General features: G+C 34.4%; 2 protein-coding genes across 2 annotated transcripts in view; one reads left to right on the top strand and one right to left on the bottom strand.

Moving 5' to 3' along the window:
• The window catches only part of LOC148946351 (rab3 GTPase-activating protein catalytic subunit-like), a 242629-nt gene that overhangs the window by 83650 nt on the left and 134348 nt on the right, over positions 1 to 24631 (bottom strand). The gene's annotated exons all lie outside the window — the stretch shown is intronic.
• Positions 567 to 24407, top strand: LOC148946354 (uncharacterized). Its single transcript, XM_089098216.1, has 4 exons — positions 567 to 764; positions 17046 to 17192; positions 17331 to 18430; positions 22872 to 24407. Exons 1-3 carry the CDS (start codon positions 567 to 569, stop codon positions 18261 to 18263), a joined length of 1278 nt encoding a protein of 425 aa, XP_088954342.1. The 3' UTR covers positions 18264 to 18430; positions 22872 to 24407.

The following is a 24631-nucleotide window of genomic DNA, read 5'->3' as shown; positions in this document are numbered from 1 at the left end:
ATCAAAGAATCATAAACCCTAATTAATAGCTAAGTAAGATTGGTGCAATAGCTGATAAAATATCAAATTTGATTTAGCGGATTTAGGCTTTGATTTTTGAGAAGCACTTTAAAAGACAAAGAATTATAGGACTTAGATCCAATAGTACACATATTAAATTTCTTGAAAAAACGGTACAATTTTGCAAAACACTGGCGAATTTCAATGGTCTGTGAGTAAACATAGATCCCTAATTGCTGAAATATTTCAACGCATATTGAAAACATATTCATAAAATTAAGTTTGGCTTTGAAATATTTACATAGAAAAATGATCTTCTTTTCTTCGAGATGGTAAAAGGCTTTGTACAATAGGAGATATAAAGAAGCAGCTGTGACAGTGTATATCTCCAAATATTTTATATTAAACCTCTTTGCTTTTGTTTTATTTGGAATTCTTCTGCATTCAAATTGCTTTTTTTTCTCCAAACCTTCGCCTTTTTCTCACAAAGCAAATGCGTTTCTGATGTTGCGTTTTTCCAAGAAACCTAATATAGGGTGTTAAAGAGATGAACTAAACCAAATAATATGGAAAGTATGCAGGGAAATGAAACTCCAGACTGCAAGAAACTCAACCACTGGTACGATATATGCTCCACTTATCAGTCGGAGAACCGACATATACCCAGATGGATTTACAACCATTCCGAATTTAAAGGCAACAGAAACCCTAAGCTCGAAAAAGCAATCAACAAGGGGATCCTCTATACAAGATGCATGTCCAACGTGCTAAATTGCCAATGACTGTTTGCTCCAACTAATGAAGCAAATGATACCATCAAAGGCAAATTTCACCAACCTTTGTAATCTATTCTTGATACTGTCTTCCTCCATGACATCGCTTGTACAGCAGGGAAACTAAACACCAAAGTAGGAAATGACAGGCCAAGGTGAATCACAGACCAGGATCCATACTCGACAATGGTGCTCCATTATTAAGCTTTCCCATGTCACACGATCTCCTTTTGCACCCCATATGTAACTGTTAAAAACAAGACCAGTAGTTTTCATTCACAAATGGAAGAGGACAATTTTGAAAAAAACGTGTGAGGCTATAGGTGTGCTGACGTTCGGTTAGACCATGAACCCGTTGTTGTAACAATCAAATTGAAACTCGGCTCCAATGAACCACGACATTAAAAAAAAATCAAAGAAATTTTGATGTGGAGAAACTCAGGGATAAAACAAATTCAGAACCATTTTAAAATTAAACTTTCGAGTAAGTTTGATTATTTCAATATACATCAAAAGATAAAAATTGTAAATAAAAGTTCAAATAAGGATAAACTGCTTTTAATAGACAGTGATGATGATAAGAGTGATAGAAATTCACAAATATACTAGATATTTCGGTCACGTATGCAGTGACCGTCATCAGTAGTAAAACTTAAAATAGTAAAGTTTTACTACTGATGACAGTCACTGCATATGTGACCTAAATACCTAGTATTTTTTGTGAATTTCTATCACTGTTATCATCATCACTGTCTATTAAAAGGATTTTATCCCTATTTGAACTTTTATTTATCGTCATGGAAAGGCAGTGTGGTCTCAGAAATTATCTACGTGATAAAAATTGTGCCAAACAGAATGTTTAAATTCAGCAAATTTCAAAGAAGAGAGTAACCCTGCGACAAAGAAATAATTGATTTGGTTTTGTTCAGTTTTATGGAAATCTTTCAAAACGGTAATGCCTTCTTAAAAAACCCAGCTAAACTGCAAATTTGTACGATACACCATTTATAGCAATTCAGAAATAAGTTAGTTTCATGAGTCAAGCTTCATCAAGTTTCGCAAAAAGACCAGTAAGTAAAGAAGAATAGGTATACTTATATAGCTTACAAAACCCTTGCCAATTATATTTTTTTTTAAATTGACATTTGACCTTTTATGGTCTAGACTCGTATTATTTTCTCATCCCCTAGCATTGTTTTTTTCCTTTTATTGAGTGATATTTGGACTGCGCAAGTTTTTTTATGTTATTCTCTAATCCTGCACTTTAAATTTCCAACATAAAGCAACAATGTTGCAATCTATCGATAGCTGAGATGAAATTCTGTTTATCTACGAATTACTTTTTAAATTTTTTTTGTTGTTGTTGAAATTGCATCAGAATACGTAAGAGACGCGTAAAGACAGGAAAAATTTCGTACTTTTAAGCAAATTTAGACTATTCTCTTATAAACAGTCTCAAAAGTGTCATAATCCTGCATTGGTGAATGGATAGATCTGAAACTACTGGAGATAAAGCTAGCTAGCTTGTCTTTCTTGGTGCAATTTACAACTGTATGCTTGTCACAAATTGTATGTCTCACACAGAACTTAAACATCAAACCTGTTATTTAATGCGATTAAAGGGGTTTTTCCGCTGTCCAAACAAAATACTGTCGGCTAACAATTTACCCAACACTTGTGTTTTCGCAGTCCAACCAAAAACTGACAGCTAACATTGTTAGCTATTAGTTGTTGAACATCTATAGCAAATCGAATACTTGTTGGAGAATTTAAGGCGAAGTATTTCTGTGAGCAAACAATTCTGTTTCCGCTGTCGAAACAAATACCAAACAAATAAATGTTAGCTAACATTGATAGGGGTTATTATATAGGACTCCTAACATTGTTAAGAGTCCTAACATTGCCAGGAATCAGGGGTTCGAGTCCTGATGCCACTGGTTATTTGGTTTGGGACTGGGATCAATGGTGTGACTCTGTAGCTCAGTCGGAGTCGACCCAGCTCTAAATGGGTACCTGGTGAAATCTGGCGAGAAAACACGGGAAGTTTCGGATGATTTGCCTCTAACCACACATTGCACTCCTGCCCGAAGGCATCGAATCAAGAGAACGGTACCTGTGCAACGCAGTCCATTGGTCAGTATGCGAAAAAGCTTTTTTTTAAACATTGTTAGCAAGCCCCTTTAAATTAAAATGCCTATTTACTGCGCTAAAAATTGTAGATGGCGATAAAGCTACATTCTATCTGAATAGATCAACTTTCTAAATTATTTAAGTTCTGAATTTGGGGCTGCATAGGCTTGTGTCACTATACTACTTTGGAACTTTAAGAAGGATTGAACACCGTAAATTAGGTCAGTCAGTAAAATGGTATTATAGCTTAGCATTTTTTTTTTTACTAGCTTTGAAAGTTGTTGAGCTAGGGTAGCCTAAATAATTGTTTCTCAGATAAACTAGCCTATGTCCTTTAAAATGTGTTCAAACTCATAGTAAAGTTCTAGTTTAAGGACTGCTTGCTATCTTGAAAAACAACTATGTTAGGTGAATGGCATTTCAGGAAGGAATCTAGGACCTAAAGTATAGCCCACCTAGGAAGGTGTTAGCCTATTAAGCTAGCCTACCTCTGCTACCCTTTCCATGTGTCTAGGGTTTAGAAGATTGCATAGATGACTAGTTAATAAACAGTGAGCAGTTCATATTATCAACCTACTAATAAAGTGAACATACCACTAGACACCATTTCCTGTGCTCTTTCTGAATATAATAATTGCTCTTCTTGCAAATTCAGTTTCAAGGCGTTTTTGGACCCTTGAAAATGATAATTTCCTTCTATGCTTTTTGATATCAAAATGGTTAAAACATTTGGGTAAATTTCTACCAAATCATATTATTGAGTTAGGAATAAAGTGATACACCATTTGATGCCTTTTTTTATGCTGATTATGAATATAATAATCTTTTCTATCGGAAATGAATTTCAGCCCCCCTATATATGCCAATTCAGGGTTAGGTTAGGTTGTAGAATTATATAACCTGAATTGGCATATATAGGGGGGGCTGAAATTCATTTCCGATAGAATTGATTAGGCTACTATATTTGTAATCATCATAAAAAAGGCATTGAGTGGTATATTCACTCTATGCATAAGTCAATAGGCTAATATGATTTGGTAGAACTTTGCCAACATTTGTTTCAAACTTATTATTTCTTTATAAAATCAATTTTTTTTAAAGTTAGGCTATGTTATCCACAAGCATTGATTTGTCACATTTAAGTTGGATAAAAAATTCAAAACCATTTCTCCATTTTTTCATCTTTCCATGTTTCTTCTGTTGGCTTTGATATTTTTTGCCATATAGGTGATATGGCAGTTTTTAAGTGCCCTAATAGAATAAGAAGAAAACATGGCAGATTTGTTTTAATTTCTTTTTTATCTAACTTCAAAACAATGTTTATGAGTTATATAACTTTTAAAAAATGGATTTATAATGAAATAGTAAGTTTGAAACAAATATTATAACCCATTTTTATATCCAAAAATATAGAATGAAAGTATTATTTTTAAGGGTCTTAAAAGGACTTAAAATTTAATTTGCAAGAAAATTGATTATTATATTCAGAAAGAGCATAACAAATGCCATCTTGTGGTATATTCACTTTATTTGTAGGTCAATAATATGGATTGCTTAATATCTACCAACTAGGCCTAGTCTATAAATATTAAACTTTTGATAAAAAATAGATAAATTTGGACACCTTTCCACTACTGAACTAGGCTAATTCAGTTTTGCAAATTCAGTTTTAAGGCTTTTTTGGACCCTTGAAAATTATAACTTTCTTCTATGCTTTTTAATATCAAAAGGGTTAAAACATTTGTTTCAAACTTATTATTTCAATATAAAATCCATTTTTTTAAAGTTAGGCTATGTAATCCACAAGCATTGATTTGTCACATTTAAGTTGGATAAAAAATTCAAAACCATTTCTCCATTTTTTCATCTTTCCATGTTTCTTCTGTTGGCTTTGATATTTTTTGCCATATAGGTGATATGGCAGTTTTTATGTGCCCTAATAGAATACGAAGAAAACATGGCAGATTTGTTTTAATTTCTTTTTTATCTAACTTCAAAACAATGTTTATGAGTTATACAACTTTTAAAAAATGGATTTATAATGAAATAGTAAGTTTGAAACAAATATTATAACCCATTTTTATATCCAAAAATATAGAATGAAAGTATTATTTTTAAGGGTCTTAAAAGGACTTAAAATTTAATTTGCAAGAAAATTGATTATTATATTCAGAAAGAGCATAACAAATGCCATCTTGTGGTATATTCACTTTATTTGTAGGTCAATAATATGGATTGCTTAATATCTACCAACTAGGCCTAGTCTATAAATATTAAACTTTTGATAAAAAATAGATAAATTTGGACACCTTTCCACTACTGAACTAGGCTATGAATTGGCTGAACATAGCCTACCACTTGATGCCTTTTTTCTGCTCTTTCCAAATTTGATAATTGTCCTGGTTTGAATGTTAAGCCCCTTATGGACCCTTCTCATAAATTGGGATTGAACAAAGTTGTTAAGTTGAATAAAAATTTCTTATACTTCATTTAAGCAGAAGATCTGTTTTGCAAGGCTTCACTTCCATGATACAACAATTTTTAAAGGTCATCAAGGTCACTTCCCTTTAGAGGGAGAAGAAGTTGAGATAGTCACTTCAAAATGTCATTCCCAGGACATACTTTAGCATCTAAACATACACTTGAATATTTTATTTTCATTCTAAAATAGCAAAAAGTAGCTAAACTAGAATTTTACCTAAATTTGGAGAAGTTTATATCACTAACCTAAAAAAAACTTACAATTTGATTATAATATCATTTTGATAAAAATGGGAACCTAATTACCTCATTCAAAGGCAGCGATTCATCACGATTCAGTTGAATAAACAATTTATAAATCCATTGCCTTGTTTAGTTTATGCTGTTAGCCATTTTCATCCTATTAAAGACTATGTTTTCTGAGCACTAAATGCTGTAGAAAAATAATCAGAATCCACAGAAGAAGGTGCATGCTGGATAAATTTCAACAATAGGCTCTAAAATGTAAATGGAAAAGTATATGATTCAACTACATAGGCCTGTTTTATTAGGAAACTATCATTCTTGGCTAACATTTTTTTTGTCACTAAGGCTAGGCCTACTTATAAGACAGAAACTAGAAAGGAAAAAAGGATACTGTTCTGTGACCTCTTCTGAAAGAAACATAATAACAAAAGAGTAATACCATTCAATTAACACTATTTCCAAATATAATGATTGTTACCCTACCATGATAACTACAGCCCCCCAATAGTGCCCTAAATAATATATCTAGTCATTCTTTGTCATTGCTTAAATCATCATATCCCTTCATTTAATGGGCATTTAACCCAGTTAATAGCATATTATCATTATGAAATAGTGAGAAGTATTCACTATTTCATGTAAATACCATCAGGTATGCAAAAATTCTAATGTGGCCAGTAGTAAAACTTGACAAAATCCCAAAAGCTGTTGACAAATTTGGGAATAATGGGAGCACTGTCATTTCCTGAAGGAAAACTGCCAAGTAGCATGCAAGGCTGTATCCAGGGGGGGGGGTACCCGGTTTGAACCCCCCCCCCCGAAATTTTAGACCAAGTCGAAAATTAGTAAAACCTAGGTAAAAATCAGTAAAATTAGTACCCCCCCCCCCCCCAAAAAAAAAAATAATCCTGGATCCGCCCTTGGTAGCATGGCTACTATGCTACTTGACTTTTTGCACACCAGAATACCATGATATCCTATATTCAAAGTATTTCCTAAATATAATAATCACTTCTGGAACATTTATCCAGGCCCCTCCCCCCTGGTGAGGTCAGATATAGCCATAGGCCATATAAAATTCAAAAGTACTGATTTTGTGGTTTGTACATTGAACCAAAAAAAAAAATTATTTGAATCTGAATCTTGTTTTTTTTGTTTAATGTTTTGTATAAGCCTTAATTTATACAGGAAAAAAGAAATACATCATTATATTGTGCAATTGGTGCTCTTTCCAAATATAATACTTTCTTCTGTCTCAGTTGCATCCCAGTCGCCCTAATGGGGCTGGAAATAGCCTAGGCTATGGGCCTAAGCAGAAGTTAGCTGATTTTGTGGCTGTGCAATTATGTTTTCTGCTCATTTCTCATCAAAGAGTCAGTTCATAATGCAAGTTAAATCCGATTTAAAAAGAAGAAAATCTGTGAACTTTTGTATATAGTCTAGGGCTCTATCTGACATCATTATGGGGGGATTACAATGACAAAAATTAATATATTCTGAAAGAGCATTGAATAGAGAATCTAACAGTTAACCTATCCAATTTCCACCCTTTATTAAACCCTATTCCATTTATCTTCATGGGCTGTAGTTTTTTTATGCAATTTAAAAGTTCCAGATTTTTAAGATCAAATATATAATATAACTGCAAATGTGTGAAGTTGTATCCAACTCTTTCTGTGTTTCTTCTTCAAATTCAGTGAATAATTTTTTAAAGCATTTTTTTTCATTAATATTCAAGGAAGAAATGGTGGCTGGCTAGAGTGATTTAATAGTCTCCTAGATTTCTTTTTTCATTGTGGATACTCTGGTTAGAGTATTTGCATCTGGAATATTTTTGGTAATTGTTAGTTAAACAAAACACACCCAAGAAGTGAAGTTAGGTTAATCCTAACACATTTGGTTAATTCAAACACATTATATTAAATAACTAATGTAACCTAACCAAAATATCAACTCTTTATATGAATTATTTATTAAAAATAGACCTACAACGTAGTTTTTCCACTGAGCCTAAGCTAATTGTCTCCAAATAAAGGCAGTTAAACCGATATCTCTCAGATCTTGCGGATCAGGACTCTCGGCTGTGTTCAGAATAATCGACGAGTACTGTACTTTCAATAAGAAGACCAACTTTTTGTCATTTTTGTTATAACTATGTACTGGATTAGGGTGTTTTATTCACACAAAACAACAGTTTTCAAGAGTTAGCAAAGCACCCTTTCTGCACAGTTACCAAATAATTATATGTGTACCTTGTTGTTATATTTTATGCAAAAAAAATCTTTTTGGAGTGACACTTCTCTTTACAGTCCTAAATAATGAGGACGAACTGAATTTTGACCCAATTACAAAGCAAGTTTCAGAGTTAACAAAGTACACAGAAAGAAAAATCAAAGGCTTTCTTGCTCCACAACAGTCTAAAAACACTAAACCTGGTTTAGTGTTTAGTCTACTGGTTAATTGGAAAATTGGACAAATTTCTGTGTTTAATAATAAGACAGTGGGTAGAATTTAATTTCAGAGAAAGTCCAGGCTTAATGATCTTTTTTTAATAGGGCGTTTTTAGCCCACTATTTTGGGTAAAGGAAAGGTTGGGATCAAATTCAGGGAAAATGGGAACCTACTGTTATGTTGTCTACATGTATGATCATAAATCTAAATAATTGAGATATTTAGTAACAAAATAAAACCATTGCATATATATATATACACACTCCAATCTATTCAAAGCTTCACCCACCCCTATAAAGTTCTAATTTTCTTTAAATCTTCCCTTATGCCTTCTTCTCATCCCATTTGAGGAAGGCTTGCTTTTCGCTTGGCCTCATATGGATTGTAAAAAAAGAACAATCTGTGGCATTCTGCCATCCTTCATCTGTAAACCATGTCCCAGCCATCTCAATCTTCCCTTTCATTGACATACAGTCTGTCAAACTGGTATCTATAAACCGTTCTTGTGGAAAACTGTATATAGAAGAAAATAATAGGCTATATATATATATATATATATATATATATATATATATATATATATATATATATATATATATATATATATATATATGTATATACTTCTTAAATGCTCCAAAATTTTGGAAAAGTACTCTTATAGAAGGTACATCTTGTTAGTGCTGTTGTGTTTTAAATTCAAAAATGCATTTGCTGTAATAACTGAAGCTTAATAAAGGTTTTGTGAGGCAAATTTTTATGTAAGCAAAATAATAAACAGGACAAAGTTCTCTGGAGCAATTACATCTTGGTCTGGCTTTGTATAATGGTTGAGATAGGGAATGATCATACCATATTATATTTATATACAGTGGTCAAGCCTAAACTAAAAGGAATGTGTTGTGTTTTTTACATTCTTCTTCTTCTATTTAACAGCAGGCGGGCTTTTCAGTAACACTATTTAGCCCTTTTCCTTTTGCTTCACTCTGTGGGCTACAGAGCTACTGGCTTGATTGCCTCATATTTATTAGATATATTCAGATATCTTTCAGCAGATCTTTCGACTCTAGGAGTTCAAATATAAGATGATAGATGTCGATTTCTATGCTCTGTGTGCAGGTATAGTTGGCTAGGCTCTTGACTGATAGTGGGATTTTGTGGTGTTTGAAGTATTTTAACAGTTTAGAAAGCAAGTTATGTTGTGCAGACGTCAGCATATTACATTCAAATAGGCAATGGTCAATTGTTTTATTATTCATATTACAATGCCTGCAAAGAGGGGACAGGGGAATTGAACCACTTGAATTAGAAAGCTTATATGAGAATGCAAGGAAATTTAGTCCATTTGTTCCAGAACGAATTCTATGATAAATTTTAGAAAGATACTTATTGGGAAAGGGGGAAAGGATAGGATTAATCTTATTAAAATTAATATCTGATAGCCTCCATCGGTAAATATCTCTAATTGGGATTGGTCTCCCACTTGGCTGGTCAATATTTATAGCATTTTTTGCTATTTCATCAACCTGATGATTACCACTTATGCCAGAGTGGCTTGGAATGTACTGGAAGTAAGTGTTTATACCACTTGAAGCAAGATTATCAATAATACTGAGACAATGATAAGTGTCAATGTCCAACTTATATTGAGGAGCTGAGGCCAGCAACTCAAGGCTTGATAAAGAGTCGGAATAGATGATAATATTATTCAAATTTTCAATCAAAGATTGGTTTTGCTTAAGGTGTTCTAATCCCATGATTATGGCATTTAACTCAGCAGACATTATAGATAAATTATTAAATAGTCTCTCGCCCATTGCAATTTTCAGGTGAGGAAGGAAAACACCACTTGCAACCTTCTCATTCATTTTTTACCCTTCAACAAAAATTTGGAAGTGATTTTTATATGTAATTGTATTAAGTTCTGCAAATTTTTTCTGAACAAAAGAAATGGGGGTTAAATCTTTATTCCATTTTGAAAATCCAGTATTTATTATGGGAAATGACCAATTCCATGGAGGGGATTGGGGGAAAGAAGGTGCAATAGACTTTGCTGGTACAGGGAATTTCTTTTGAATATTGGCATACTCATATGCAATACCTCTATACATGGCTGGACTTCTTAACCAATTATGTAATGTGTGTGAGGTATTTGATTCAATTTTTGTAAGATGTTTTATCAAGAGAAAGCTACGTCTATCCCTTATTGTTGTTAATCCACTCTCCATAAGCATAAACTTGGTGCTTGTGGGTTTCCTAAGAAAAAATATGAGACGTATTATATCATTTTTTGTTGTTTAAATTTATTGAATCTGGGTCTTTGCACATTCACCATAGACAATGAGCCAATAGTCAATATGGTGTCTTATATGTGATTTATAAAACTTGAGTAAGTTTTTCCCCTTACAACCCCAGGGTGTGGAAAGAAGTCTTTTTAGTATATTTGCTTTTCTATAACATTTTTTTATTGTGTTTGAAATGTGGAGGTGGAAATTAAGTTTTTGGTCAAGCATGAGACCTAGGTAATTAATATTATTATCCTCTGGAATAGTTGTTTTATTTAGATTTAGTTTTGCATTAACATGGTTTCGCTTCCTGTGAAATTGGATTATTTTTGACTTGGTGGGTGCAATGGGTAAATCTGAATGTTGAGAGAATTTTTCAAACTGGAAAAGTGACTTTTGCAGATTTGACTGTGCTATCTGAAAGGTGTTGCCAGATGACCATAGCACCAGATCATCAGCATATTGTAGATTCGTGTGGGGTAGGTTCATGTCCCAGAGATATAGGGCAAATAGGAGGCAACTGAGGACTGCTCCCTGAGGTAGGCCTTTGGATATTGTCTTTTGGGGTGAAGAGGCTGAACAAACACAAACAATGAAACTTCGCACTTCTATGAAGGATTTAATAAATGATACTAGCTTGGGAGGTACTCCAAGGTTTTCAAGTTTATTTAAAAGGATTTGGTGGTTCACATTGTCATATGCTCCTTCAAAATCAAGGAAAGCTGCCACTAGGATATTATTTTTTGAGAAAGATTCATTTATTGCATTTGTTAGCAAAATGAAAGCATCTGTTGAGGAGTGGTATTTCCTGAATCCAGTTTGAGTGTGTGGGATCATGTTATTTTTCTCAACAAACCAGAGGAGTCTGTGATAAATCATTTTCTCCATTATTTTCCCCATCACAGGTGTAATCATTATGGGCCTATAAGACTCAGGGTTATCTTTTGGTTTATTTTTCTTTAGGATTGGTAGGAGGGACGAACATTTCCATATATTGGGGAACCTAGAGGATGCCCAAGCGTGATTATAACAATTTAGCAGTTCTTGTTTGTATGAAGGTGTGAGATTCTTTATCCATGTAGGGTGTATATTGTCATAGCTGCTGCTAGTTTTGGACCTAATATGATGTATTGCATTATTCAATTCCTGGATTGACAATGGATTAGTTATGTACTCGGATCCTGGGCGTGGTTGGTAACTAGGGTTCATAGGAATTGTGGACAGATTGCTTTGATTGTTTGATGTTAGCTTATTAACAAAAAGAGTTGCAAATAGGTTAGCCTTTTCAATATCATTGTCATAATGGGTATTATTATGTATAAGCTCATACAGGAGTGGGTTGGGAGAAGTCTTTTTCCCACATATGTGGCTTATGACTTTATGTATAATTGGCTCATGCGTTTCTCTGGAGAGATTATTTGCAAAATTATTCCAGTATTTATATTTAGCATCTATTATAGTCCTTTTTAGATTAGATTCTGCTTGTAATTTTTTTAAATATGTAGTAGGTGTTGGTTTTTTTATGAATTCTGTCCTAGCTGCCTTTTTTATCTTCCATTTATTTAGGCACTCATTTGTCCACCATGCTTTAGGAATTTGTTTAGGGAATGTTTTCTTAGGTGTTGTCCTGGAGATAGCATGATTAGCTGTATTTATTAGTAAAGATGTCAAGGCTTCAGCATGTGTGTCAACTGTTGTGTTAGAAATGCATGAACTTTGGGTGAAACTTGTAATTTCATCATTTAGCTTATTTTGGAAAATAGACCAATTTGCTTTAGTGTTGATATATTTGGAGGTATGAGATGAAGTTACAGCAGGTTCATATAGGGAGCAAACTATAGCAAAGTGTTCTGTACATAGACTATCAATTTTATTTATGTAAATTTTGTTCAAAAAATTTAAAGACACAATTTGTAGGTCAATTGTGGAGAATTTGGCACTTTTGGGGTTAAAATATGTATTTAGGTTTGGAGGGGTAGCAACAGCTAATTCATTATTATTTGAAGTCATATGCTCAATAAATTTACCAGCTTTATTTGCTGGTTTATTCCCCCACAAAAGGCTGTGGGCATTGAAATCACCACAAATAATGATGTTTTTTAACATATTAGAATTATTTATATAATTAAAGAAATCCTTGGCATCTGAAGTTTGGCCATTAGGGTTATAAAAGCTTATTATGTAGGTTTTTAAATTATTCAGCCAAACACTTATACCAATTACATCAACATCATTTTCAAAATCTGGAAAATTGATGCCACAAAATTTTATATTATTATTAACTAATAAAGCTACACCACCTCCTTTTCTCTCTGAAGATCTATCCTTTCTCAGGATAGTGTATCCCAGAGACTTAATTTGTTGATTTTGGGTTAAATGAGTTTCCTGGAGGCAAGCAATATTAATGGAATTATTATTCATAAATGATATTAGTTCATTTAGCTTATTTTCTGTGAGTGATCTTACATTCCATTGGAGTATTGATAAATGTTGTGTTGTTGATTTATTCTTCATATGACTGTGTATCAATGTTCAGCTTTGTTAAAAGTAAAGCAAGATCTTTTTTTGCTTGAATGAGCATATCATCTGGGATGTAGATTTTTGCCAATTCTGCAATAATTTTTGTTTTCTGTAGTTGATGTATGTTCATGACCTGAACTGCATTACAGTTTAGAATAAATAAGCATATATTTGGGGATTGCATTTTTGGTAGTGCATCCTGTTTGTTGGTTAAGGGATTGATTCCTGGTAGTGTTTCTGGCTTGTTTCTTCTTGGGAGGGAGGGCCAGGCTGGCCTCATCTCACCGGAAAACGAGACTTGCTGGCTTGGTGATTCCTTCTGATAGGGATTTGAGCTAGGGGGCTTAGAAGATGTTGTTTTATATGGGGTGCTTGATGCATTTGGGGCATTTGACTTGGGGGTTTTGGTTGGTTTCATTACAGGCTTTATTTGGTATTGTTGGGCAGCATTTGCTTCCATTGCTGCAAAGGGGTATGGGATGGCCTTCTCTGTTGATATTTGGAGTGTTAGAGCTCTTTTCTTGTATGCAGGGCATAATGATTTATTTGTAGATTCATGTGGACCTTTGCAATTGATGCATGTAGGCTGGGTGTTTTTGCAAGTTGTCAGCTCTTTAGGATGGAAAGATTTACAATTACTACACTCTTGGAGAATTTCATTGCATTTGTTTGTCGTGTGTCCCAGTTTGAAACACTTCTGACACTGAATAGGCTTAGGTTTGTATTCCTTGTGTGGTTTGATTTGCCCAAATAGGAATAATTTTTCTGGGATATCAATTTTATCATTTAGTGTGAATAAGAAGGATCTACTAGTTTTTAGGCCAGTAGAGTTAGGTTTTCCAAGTTGGGTAACATCCTCAACTGGGATTGTGTTTCCAGCCCTATCTGAGAGGCCTTCTTTTAACTCCTGAGTAGATATCTCTGGGGGAACATTGTAAACTACAATTTTTGTTGGTGATTGTTTTGGGTTCCAATTAGAAGCAATAATTGGGATATTCAGAAGGGATTTAAGGTTAATTATTGTATCTGCTGATTTCTGATCTTCTACAGCTATTAGCAGAGATCCATCACGGTTAATGTTACGAGAGAACATTGATTTTAGCAATTTAAAAATTGCAACTCTTATTGCAGTTATCATTTTTATTTCAAAGGGGGTAGTGGGAGTAATGTTAAGGTAAATTCGTAAGTTTTTGGAGGGAGGATCTTGGGCAGGGAGAGGGGAAATGCTTTTAATTGGGGAGATTTTTGTTCCTTTTTTTAGAGCTTCTAGAGAGCTCTTGAAACCCATTATCATCATTTATGGTTGCATTAGGACCTACAGTTATCAATGTCATATTCTCTGAAATGGAGATACAATTAGAACTTTCAGATAATATGCTTGACCAGCTAGGTTGTGTATCTTTCCCTATTGAATTTGTTTTGTTATATGGGGGTACGTTTTTTTTTTGATTAATTACGAAATATTCCTGATTTACAAATCTTTTGGAAACAAAAATTAAAAAAAATTAGTCTTGGAAAAATAATTTAAAAAAAACGAATCACAAAAATATTGGAAGGATAAAAACCACAGTATATCCCTGAGGATGACTTGAGCAGGATAGGTTTGGTACAACTACTGGTTAGAAGCGATAATAATCAAGAAAATATATTTCGATTTTCTTGTACGGTTGCTGTTGTTGACTTATTTTATAAAAAAATTTTGCTTATTTTATAAAAAAGGCAGTGTTGTCTAAATGCTGTTGTGCAGTGATGGCTCAGAGATTAAAAAAGGGAACGTAGATGTGCTCAAAATCCTGAATTGTGTGTTGCTGTCATAGGACAATCAAGATTAAAAAGTCAAATGATATCTTTCCTAAAAATGTGTTTGGCAATCCTTGAAATTTGTAATTTGGCTCTTTTCAAATTGTGTAAAAGTTGCTGAAATGGTCGATGAAAAAAAATGCAGAAGGAAAAGTTGAAAATTGAGACAAAACTTATAGGTGATCAATCACCAAGGCCGTATCCAGGGGGGGTTACCCGGTGTGAACCCCCCCCCCCCCGAAATTTTTGACCGAGTCGAAAATGAGTCGAAAATTAGTAAAGCCTAGGTAAAAATCAGTAAAATTAGTTGAAAACTGAGTCAAAATTAGTAAACCCCCCCCCCCACCCGAAAAAAAAAATCCTGGATCCGCCCTTGTCAATCACCAATGATTTTGCCATCCTAGAGACCTCCTACTTAATCAGGGGCCTAGCCCCTTGACATCACTGGGTTTTACAATTTATCCTATCATCTTTTTGCCCCTGAACACTCCCCTCAAAAAATTCACTCTGCGTATGCCAAATTAAAAACTCTCAAATGTCTTAAATAGATCATGTTACCTTTAGCCAGAGAGAGACAAAGTCATTTTTGCTTGAAGTTTAACAAAACAGTATTAAACAAAGAATAGCATTTGACATTAATTTTTATTGACATAGGAGGAGCCCTAACTGCCTTTGCTGTATTTTAAACCTTCTAAGGGCACTAGGGATCACATTAAAGTTAAAAATGCACTTTTTAGAAAACCAAAGACATAAAAATTGCAAATTTTTGCAGCAATCTGGAAAAAGATGAAACTTTAACTTTTTAGCCCTAGCCCCCAGGAAACTTTTTCAGCCTATTCTTCCTGGAACAACTTGATGCCATCCTTAAATATAGCTGTTGTCAGAGATTTGAGTCAATAAAAGTAAACTATTAATGTGACTATACTAAAGATGTAATTGTGATAGTGACAGAACTCTAAATAGACTGAAATGGGAGTAAGAAAACAAAAACTCTAATTCAATACTGCCAAGGGAAACCGATTTTTGTGATTATATAAAAATTGGCTAAGTTTTCATTGGATTATAAAGAGAAGGGAACTCCCAAAACAGTTATTCTTATTTATACCTTTTCATTGACTAGTGCAAACTTACTAAAACAAAGCCTATTTGTTACAATTTTTGTTTAATTAGTTTAATTAACTTAAGTTTACTAATTAGTTGAGGGCCAAACACTGGGAAAATGAAATCTGATTGTTTGATCGGTTTTGTCAAAACTTAGACAAGCATATTTCTTTGAAAAATAGGAAAAAACCAAGAATCCTATTTTCTATGAAAGTCAGTTTTGAAGTTTTTGGTAGTAGCACATGCCAAATTAAAAACAAAAACAAAAAAAAAACCAGCAAAATAATAAGTAAAAAACATATGGTTCTAAACAGCTTAAGGTTTTGAAACAAGGTTTAACCAGTTTTGAAACAAGAAACCATGGCTGAATGCACTCAAAATCTATAATTAGGGCTATATATTTGCACAGTAGGAGGGGGGATGTATATCGAGGCTGCAAGCAAAATGTGCTAACTATGATTATTTGGTACTTGTCAAGAAATTGGTAAGTGCGCGACAATTGAATTGAAGATCAGATAGGATAATAACCGGGTAGTCTCCAATGTATAGTGATTGAACATTGGTTTCTCACTCCGGGAACTATACTTAGACTTTAGTTTTTTGGGGGGTTTAGGGGGACTAAAAGGTACCTAGGTTTGGTTAGGTTACGTATATAACATGTGCTCTGTTTTCTTTGGAGGCGGATGTATGTATGTTTTGGAGGCGTATGTATATATGTTTATATGTTTTGTCTTCTGTTGGAGGCGTATGTTTTCTTTGGGACTCAGCTGATTGTTAGTGTTTGAATTTTTAGCAGATTAAAAGCATTGATAAATTTTAATAACTATTTTTGATTGTGTATTTTTTATGGTTTGGTGTGGTAACATTGACAAAAATGGGATACTGGTTTAAAGCTTTATAACTTTGAAACAACCAGAAGGAAATATTGAAAAATAGCTGTATTCAGGTACGAATAGACCCAAATGGGCCAGAAAATGTTTTATTTTGATGTCGTTGATATTTTAAATGCACCAGTCCCGAAAACATGATGCAGATAGAATTCTCTCTTACCTCTGGGATATTAGGCTTAAAACCGTATTTCTTATTTTTTTCAGCCCCCTTCCGCAAACTCAATAACTCTGCTTTGAACTACGTGCATTAACTAAACAAATGCTAAAATTTATAATTTGTAACTTATCAGTTTTGCTTAAATTTAGTTAAAATTTATTGTTAACCAAAATTTTCACTAAATCAACATTAGTTAAAATGTATCATTTTTTAGATGTCAAAAGAACAACCGATTTCCCCATTCAATCAACCTGCACGTCCGATTGGATTTGTTGATGAACATCAGCCAAACCCACCACCTTATAATGCAGTGACAAATCAACCACCTTATCCAACCCAACCGTTTCAGCCACCACATAACGTTTACCCTACTCAGCCACCACAATACACACCTGGATACCAAAACTTTGGCCCAACCCCACCAAGTTACCAGAATGAAGATCTACCAAAGGATACATATGGGAATCAAAATTTTGAGAGTACATATATTGATCAGTAGAATGGGGCTGCTGCAGGGGAGAAGCCAAAATTCTTTAAACGGAAATTGTTGTACATTGTCCTCTTTTGTGTCGTCATTGCAGTAATCATTGCACTGATCGCTGGATCTAGCAAGGAAGACCCAAAGAAAGAAGGACCAAAAAAATCAGAATTAACAAACCCATATAAGAATTGTACCCTTGTGAAGAACTTGTCTGAATTTGTAAACTGCCCAAATTTGAAGAAATGCAATCCTATTATTTTAGCTAATTTGACCAAGGGCAATAGCAATGACACAACTCTTAAAGAAACCACCAAGGCTACATCAAATTCATCAACAGTTGCTAGTTCCGACGTTGATCTGCCCAAGGATATTTTAAATTCGCTTGTAGACGTCCAGTTTCATGATGACAATGCAACAACAGAAATCTTAAAGAATGAAACTACCACAAAATCTCTAAACAGCGAAACAACATCAGAGTCTCTAAACAATCAAACAATCCCAGAGTTTCCAAATTCTGAAACAGCTTCAGAAACTGTGGCACCTCAGAATGTGACCACTCAAAATACCACATCAGAAGAAAAGACCTACGATTTATCAATTTTTCTCAACTGCTCAGCCATATATTTTTGTGAAGACGCTCTAGCCTGTTCCACAAATGATACTGCTTTGATTCGTAAACTGAAGTCTGAAAATGTAGCTATAAGAAGACCTGGATTCCCTCTCATCCTTCCTATCTTCCTACCTATCCCATTTGGTGGATTTGGTGGGTGGTGTGGAGGGGGTTTCGCCAAACAGGGATTGAAAGGAGCAGCTATAGCAGGAGGAGCAGCTGTTTTAAGTAACAAAATGTCTGGAGGTAAAAAAATGTCAGGAGGAAAGAAGGGAGGGTTCTCAATTGGCAAAGGAGGGTTCTCAATTGGAAGAGGAGGATTTGGTGGAAGAAAAGGATAATTCTCTCTCGTGTTCTACGTTTTCCGTGTATGTAAATAAGTGTTAATTTTATGCTAACAAGTTCATTAGTGGATTTCAAGTCATGAGTGTCAACTGCCTATCAAATTATAAATTGATGCTGAAAGATGATTACCGTTCTTGAAGATTCAACTGGTGATAAGCTAAAGGTATATATTTATTTAGTTATTGCTTATTCACTTTCAACTGAATAATCCAGTATTAATATAAATACATAAGACAGCTAAAACCGCATATTTTTGAGTGGATTTATGAAGAGTTTAGTTTACGTTTTGACTGAAATATTTAGGAGTTGCTGAAGGGCTATACAATCATCTGATTTCCTCACATAGCAGCCAATGGCGTCATTTGGAGTGGGCAATACTTCCCCAGATATCCCTCCTCTCCCATCATAGATTAAAAAAATATTTTTTCAGTATTTTCCTTGAAAAATGTATTTTACGGTATTTTCTTTGCAAAAATTGAAAAAAATTCTTCCCCTAGATCAAAATAAAAATACATTTTCGCCCCCACCGCTAATATCCATGAACTAACACCACTGATAGCAACAGTGGTCCAAATCCACCAGGTGTTTTGCTTAATCAACTCACCATTTACTAGAAGGTTGGGGGGGGGGCGAGTCGCCAACCACCTATATGAAAAGGATAAAATGAATGTGCTTCAGAGCCATTGATGGCGCATAGGGTATCGACGTTTCAGTTGCTAGTTCTTTTTCACTGGGACAGGCAGCAAGCCTGTCTCCCAACCTTGGGGATCAAATCCCAGACCCTGTATTACCAAGCAGAGATTGTGCACCACAACATACCACCTATTTGACTATTTTAAGCTTCAAAATATCAAAACGTACTTTCTAAGTAAGTGTCTTTCATGCAATCAAGACATATAAATTGCCAAAAGTAAATGCATATTATCATGAATGCTTATTGAATGACAAGGGGTGTTAAGGTGAATCATAGGTTCTCACCATTTAATCCACTCCACCCCAGTTGAGATACAATTTTATCCTGCACTAAATCAGAGTTCTCTAAAATCTATTATTAAAGTTGGAATAAGTTATTAGTAGTAGGTATATTTATAAAAATATAAACTGCCAAAAGTAACTACATATTACCATTAATGCTTACACTAATTGATTGAAAAGGGATGGTGAGTTTGATCATCAGTACTCAAATTTTACAGCTCACCACCCATGGGCGCCCAAAGACTGAATTTTTTTTTGGGGGGGGGGGCTTTCCTGGTCTAATCGGCACTTCAAGTGCTGTATAATTGAAATCTCAAGACAAAATATCATAGGCAGCGCTATAGTGCTGCCTAAGTAAAGAGCAATGTGGGCAAAATATATTGTTCTTTTTAGACCAGGGCATTTCGTGTAGAAAAAAAATGTCATAGGAACTTCGAAAGACCTCATGAAGGGGAACCAGCTCCCCCTCCCCCACTTCAATCACTTCCCCAAACACATCCAATCAAAATTTTGAGATAGTCATTTAGTTCTGTTTAGTCTTAAGGTCCAGAATTTATGACTTTGAGAATGACAACCCCCCCCCCCCCAAACCCTCAGGGCAAGGGTTGTAAGTTATGCCGTGTGGGGATATAAGGTTTTTGAAAGAACGGGTGGTCGTATAGACCTCACAGGGGGCTCATTTGATTGGTAATCAGAAGTTCTACTAGCCTTTTTAACAGTCAAAAGGGATTGGAGGTCATGCAGCCCCTCCCCATACACCATTTCCCCAAACACATTCAATTATAATTTTTGAGATATCCATTTTGTTCAATGTATTTGGAAGGCCCAGAAATTATGTCTTTGAGGATACACCCCCCCCATATAGCTCTTAGGTCAAGGATTGTAAGTTATGCCTGGAGTCATATAGGGTTTTTGTAGAAATGGTGGTCATATAAACTTTAAAGAGGGCTAATTGGATTGGTAACCAGAAGTTATAGTGCTCTTATTTAACAGTAAATGTGATCAGAAGGCAAATAGCCCCCCCCCCCCCACACACACACACAAGTCGTATTTTCCAGAAACGCACCTGATAGACATTTTAAGATGACCATTTGTTGTCGTAGAAACTTCAAAAAAGGATCAGTCGGTTGGTAGTTGTAAGGGCTAGTGCCTTCTTTAATAGTCAAAAGTGATTGGAGGGCAACCACACCCCCCCCCCATGCCCCTCATTTCCCCAAACACTTCCAGTCAAAATTTCGAGATTTTGACTGGAGGGCATTTAAGGTTTTTATGGAAACGGTGGTCGTATAAATTTCGGAGGGGGCGCATTGGATTGGAAATCGGAAGTTTAAGAGCCATTTTAAGTAGTAAAATTTATTGGAGCGCATCTATGCCCCCCCCCTCACCGTTACATTGCCACCACCTACATCCAATAGACATACTAACACAGTCATTTGTTCAAAAATAGACCAGAGATCTCACAAAACGGTTTTTGGGGCTGACACAGTCATACCGAGTATTGAGATAAGAGCTTTGAGCTATGTACCGGTGGATGTAAGGTTTTTATGAATAAGTGGTCTTGTGAACTTTAGAGGAGTCTCGTTTGATTGGAAATGCATACTTCTAGCTCCATTTTAAGAGTAAAGCGTGATGGAGAGAAAATAGCCCACTTCTCCCTGATATCCTCTTTTCCCCAAACACATTCGATCGAAATTGTGAGACAGCCATTTTGTAGCCAATAGTCCAAGAGAATATAACAATGTCTTCAGTAATCAAATATAAGAAATTTTTAGGCGGACGTTGAACTAAATCAAAACAAACTATGAGCATGTGAACTTTCAAAAAGGTGACAAAGCAATATCTCAAGAACAATTTATATTATTAAGTTAGATCTTTAAGAGTAAGTTGTGGGGATTTTGAACGAGCCAGTAGGCACTATGTGTATACTTTTAGTACTACAACTACAGTTACTGTAGCTAATAACGCTTAGAGTATTAAGGTGAAACTTCTAGGAAGTGTTTAGGGGGCCTTTCAATGAAACGAAAAAACTGTATACATGCAGATCTTCAAAAAGGCATATAAGTAATATCATAGGCAGCACCACTCTATAATAGCTAGAAATTTGATTGAAACATTTAAAGAAGCTAATTCGATTCAAAATTAAAAGTTCTAGGGTCCTTTGAGATTGGAGGGCAATCAGCCCGTCTCTTAAGCCGATTTATGTCCCAAACACATCTAGTAAAAATTTTGAGACAACTATTTTGTTCAACATAGTAGAACGGTCCAGCAACTATGTCTTTAGGGATATTGGACATGTCAAACCCCCATAATTATGCTAAAATATGGATTCTTGTAGAAAAAAAAACCCGAAAAGATATAATTTTTTTTTTCATGAAAATGACTTTGTCAATAAAAAACGAACAGAGATTCACCTAAAAAACGTTCAACAAAAAAAGCTATTCAAAGAAAAGTAAAGAGCTCTATTAAGCCAAAAATGGGCAGAAATAAAGTCAATAATCTTCCAAGCGTAAACTACCACAAATCACTATCAACAATTAAATTAAACTCAAAACGAACAGAAATCATAATAAATAGCCGAGTCAACTCAAAAAGAGCAAAAATTAACATTAATAGGGCTGACAACCCCCATGCCTTCTTAAGACCAGAACATAACTTAGGCTTTACTGAAAGAAATAACCGTGGATTGTCAGTTTAATTTACCTATACTGATGCTTATTTCTTAAAATAAAAAATGGGTAAAAAAAAAAGTGAGGAAAAAAGTTTTTTACTTATTTAAGTAAAAAAAAAAGTGAAAACATTTAAACATATTTTGTTTTCAGTAAAGCGTAAATTATGTTCTGGTCTTGAGAAGGCATGGGGGTTATCAGCCCTACTAATGTTAATTTTTGCTCGTTTCGAGTTTGACTCCGCTATTTATTCTAATTTCTGGTCATTTTGAGTTTCTCTTTACTTTTCTTTGAAAACTTATTCTGTGGGAAGTTTTTTTTTTAATTAATACAAATATATGACACCGTCATTCAGCCAGGGGGAGGGGGCGTGCGCCCCCCTTGCTCCGCCCTTATGGGCGCTCATGTCACCACCCCACTCCATGCTCGAGACACAATTTTATCCCACATAAAATTGAATTTCTCTAAAATACTGTGTAAAAGTTGGAATAACTTATTTAAAATATATACATTGCCGAAAGTGACTGGATATTATAATTAATGCTTATATTAATTTATTGACTGGGGGCGTTAACGTTGACCATAGGCTCTCAAACTTCGCAGCTCACCACCCCGCCCCTTTGCTTGAGACACAATTTTAAGTTTTCTAAAATCCATTGTAAAAGTCAGAATAAGTTGCCATATGTATTTATAAAAATATAAATTGCCAAAAGCAACTGCATTTTACCATTAGTGGTTATTGATTGACTCAGGGGTAAGGCTGATCATAGGTTCTGAAACTTTGCAGCTCACCACCCCAACTCCTCCTTGAGACACAGTTTTATCCCGCATTAAATCATTAAATATTTAAATTCTTTGGAAAAAATTGTTAACCCTTTTGCTAGAATAGTAGTTTCAATTGGAAAATTATGACGTATAAACGGATGTTTAAGATTTTTATAGTAATATTAACTTTTTTTTCAGGTTTTGGTGCAGAAAAGTGCAGTTTCAGTTGAAGCAAATTTTCAAACAAGCCCGCAATCTTTCAGTTGGTTATCAGCACAGTTCATATAATTATCCAGTAAGATTATCGCAGATCTTTTCTGGTCTTCGTTCTCGTTGCGAACAAAAAGCTCCTCCCACTTCTTCGTGCAGTTATTAATAGCGGGTTTCCGCTTGTTTCCGATTGTTTCGCGTCTGACTTGTCTACCCGTGAAAAGATCTGACGTAGCTTATGTTTCTACGTTCTCTGGAGCACTCGCACCCCGGTCCGGGTTTTTATAATGGGTGAGATAGGGAATTATCATACTGGATAATTATATGAACTGTGGTTATCACACTTGTCGACCGTAGTTCAATTATACCAAACACTGATTATATAAATGGGCGTAACCACAGATCGTTTTAACTAATGCCCGGACACTCCCCGGCGATTTCTTTTAAGAATTGAAACGCTGCTGCCATCTAGCTCTTCCGCGCATGATCATTAATTACTACCTTTACATTTATGCATGCTCTTTATGAATGCAATAATATAGAATATTTGAAATAGAGAGAACTTAAATAAGCTAGCGATTGAAGTTGCATCAGCTTGTTCCACTTCAAGTCCAATATATTAACTGAAAGATTAGAAAGTTTTTTAAATGGTTCAAATTGGTCTTAGTTTACTAAAATGTTGATCTTAAAATATTAAGTTTTAGCTTACTTGATTTTGTTTATTAAACTTGGTTTTATTAAAAAATTAGGTTTTTCTTTACTAAAATATTGAACCTGAAAATTTTCCAAATAGTTTGGACTAGTTTACTATGCAGAACATTGGCTTGCGAGATTTTTTTCCCAACTAATCTATTATGCCATTTTGGAAAAAAAGTCCTTATTTATGAACCAGCGTAAAGCAAAATTGAAAAATACAATAATATTCCATTTATGTTTTATGATTAGCTCTACGATTGTGCTAGTTAACGCTAGATGGCATTGGTAGCTTTCCCCCCTGACAAAAGCTTCAATTTCTTCTGTATGAATTTTCCATGCTTTTTTCCTTTATGTTACTTGCCGTGGTTTGGGGATTGTCTTTTGACATCACTTGGCTCTGTATGCCAGAAAGCATGACAAGTGAAAATTCCAAAAGAATCTTTGCCATCAAATGGCTAAAAATGCTGGGTAGTGCTAGATGGCATTGGTTGTTTTTTTTTTCACCTGGCTAGAGCCTCCATTTCTTCTTTTATGACTTTGTCATAGTTTGGGAGGATGCCATGGTTTGGGAACTTGTGAAATCACTTGGCTTCCGTATGCCAAAAAGCATGACTAGCAAAAAAGATGTCGACTTTATGCCAAAAGAGGTAGAAGACAAATTTTGTGTGAATTTTCTGGCCGGCGCTGCTTTAATTATCGGCACTTGGACAGACTTGTTGTAGCTTAATTTGAGTGACGGATTTTTCGATTATAGTTTTTATTAATATTCGTTTTTATGTATTTATTCTCCCCTATATTATTACATTAAACTCAAGTATTTCTTCAGTTGTTTATGTCCTTTTTGATATTCCAATACACAAGGCGTCCAATATTGTAGCTTTTGCAAAGGACATTTACCATCGCTTATGGATAACCGTTCCACTTATTATATATATATATATATATATATATATATATATATATATATATATATATATATATATATATATATATATATATATATATATATATATATATATATATATATATATATATATATATATATATATATA

This window comes from Artemia sp. Qi Xiang Cuo, chromosome 12 (assembly GCF_049724085.1).
Source record: "Artemia sp. Qi Xiang Cuo chromosome 12, ASM4972408v1, whole genome shotgun sequence".
NCBI classification, from domain to species: domain Eukaryota; kingdom Metazoa; phylum Arthropoda; class Branchiopoda; order Anostraca; family Artemiidae; genus Artemia; species Artemia sp. Qi Xiang Cuo.
The sequence above is the reverse complement of the archived record's forward strand: the minus strand, read 5'-3'. Positions and strand labels throughout refer to the sequence as shown.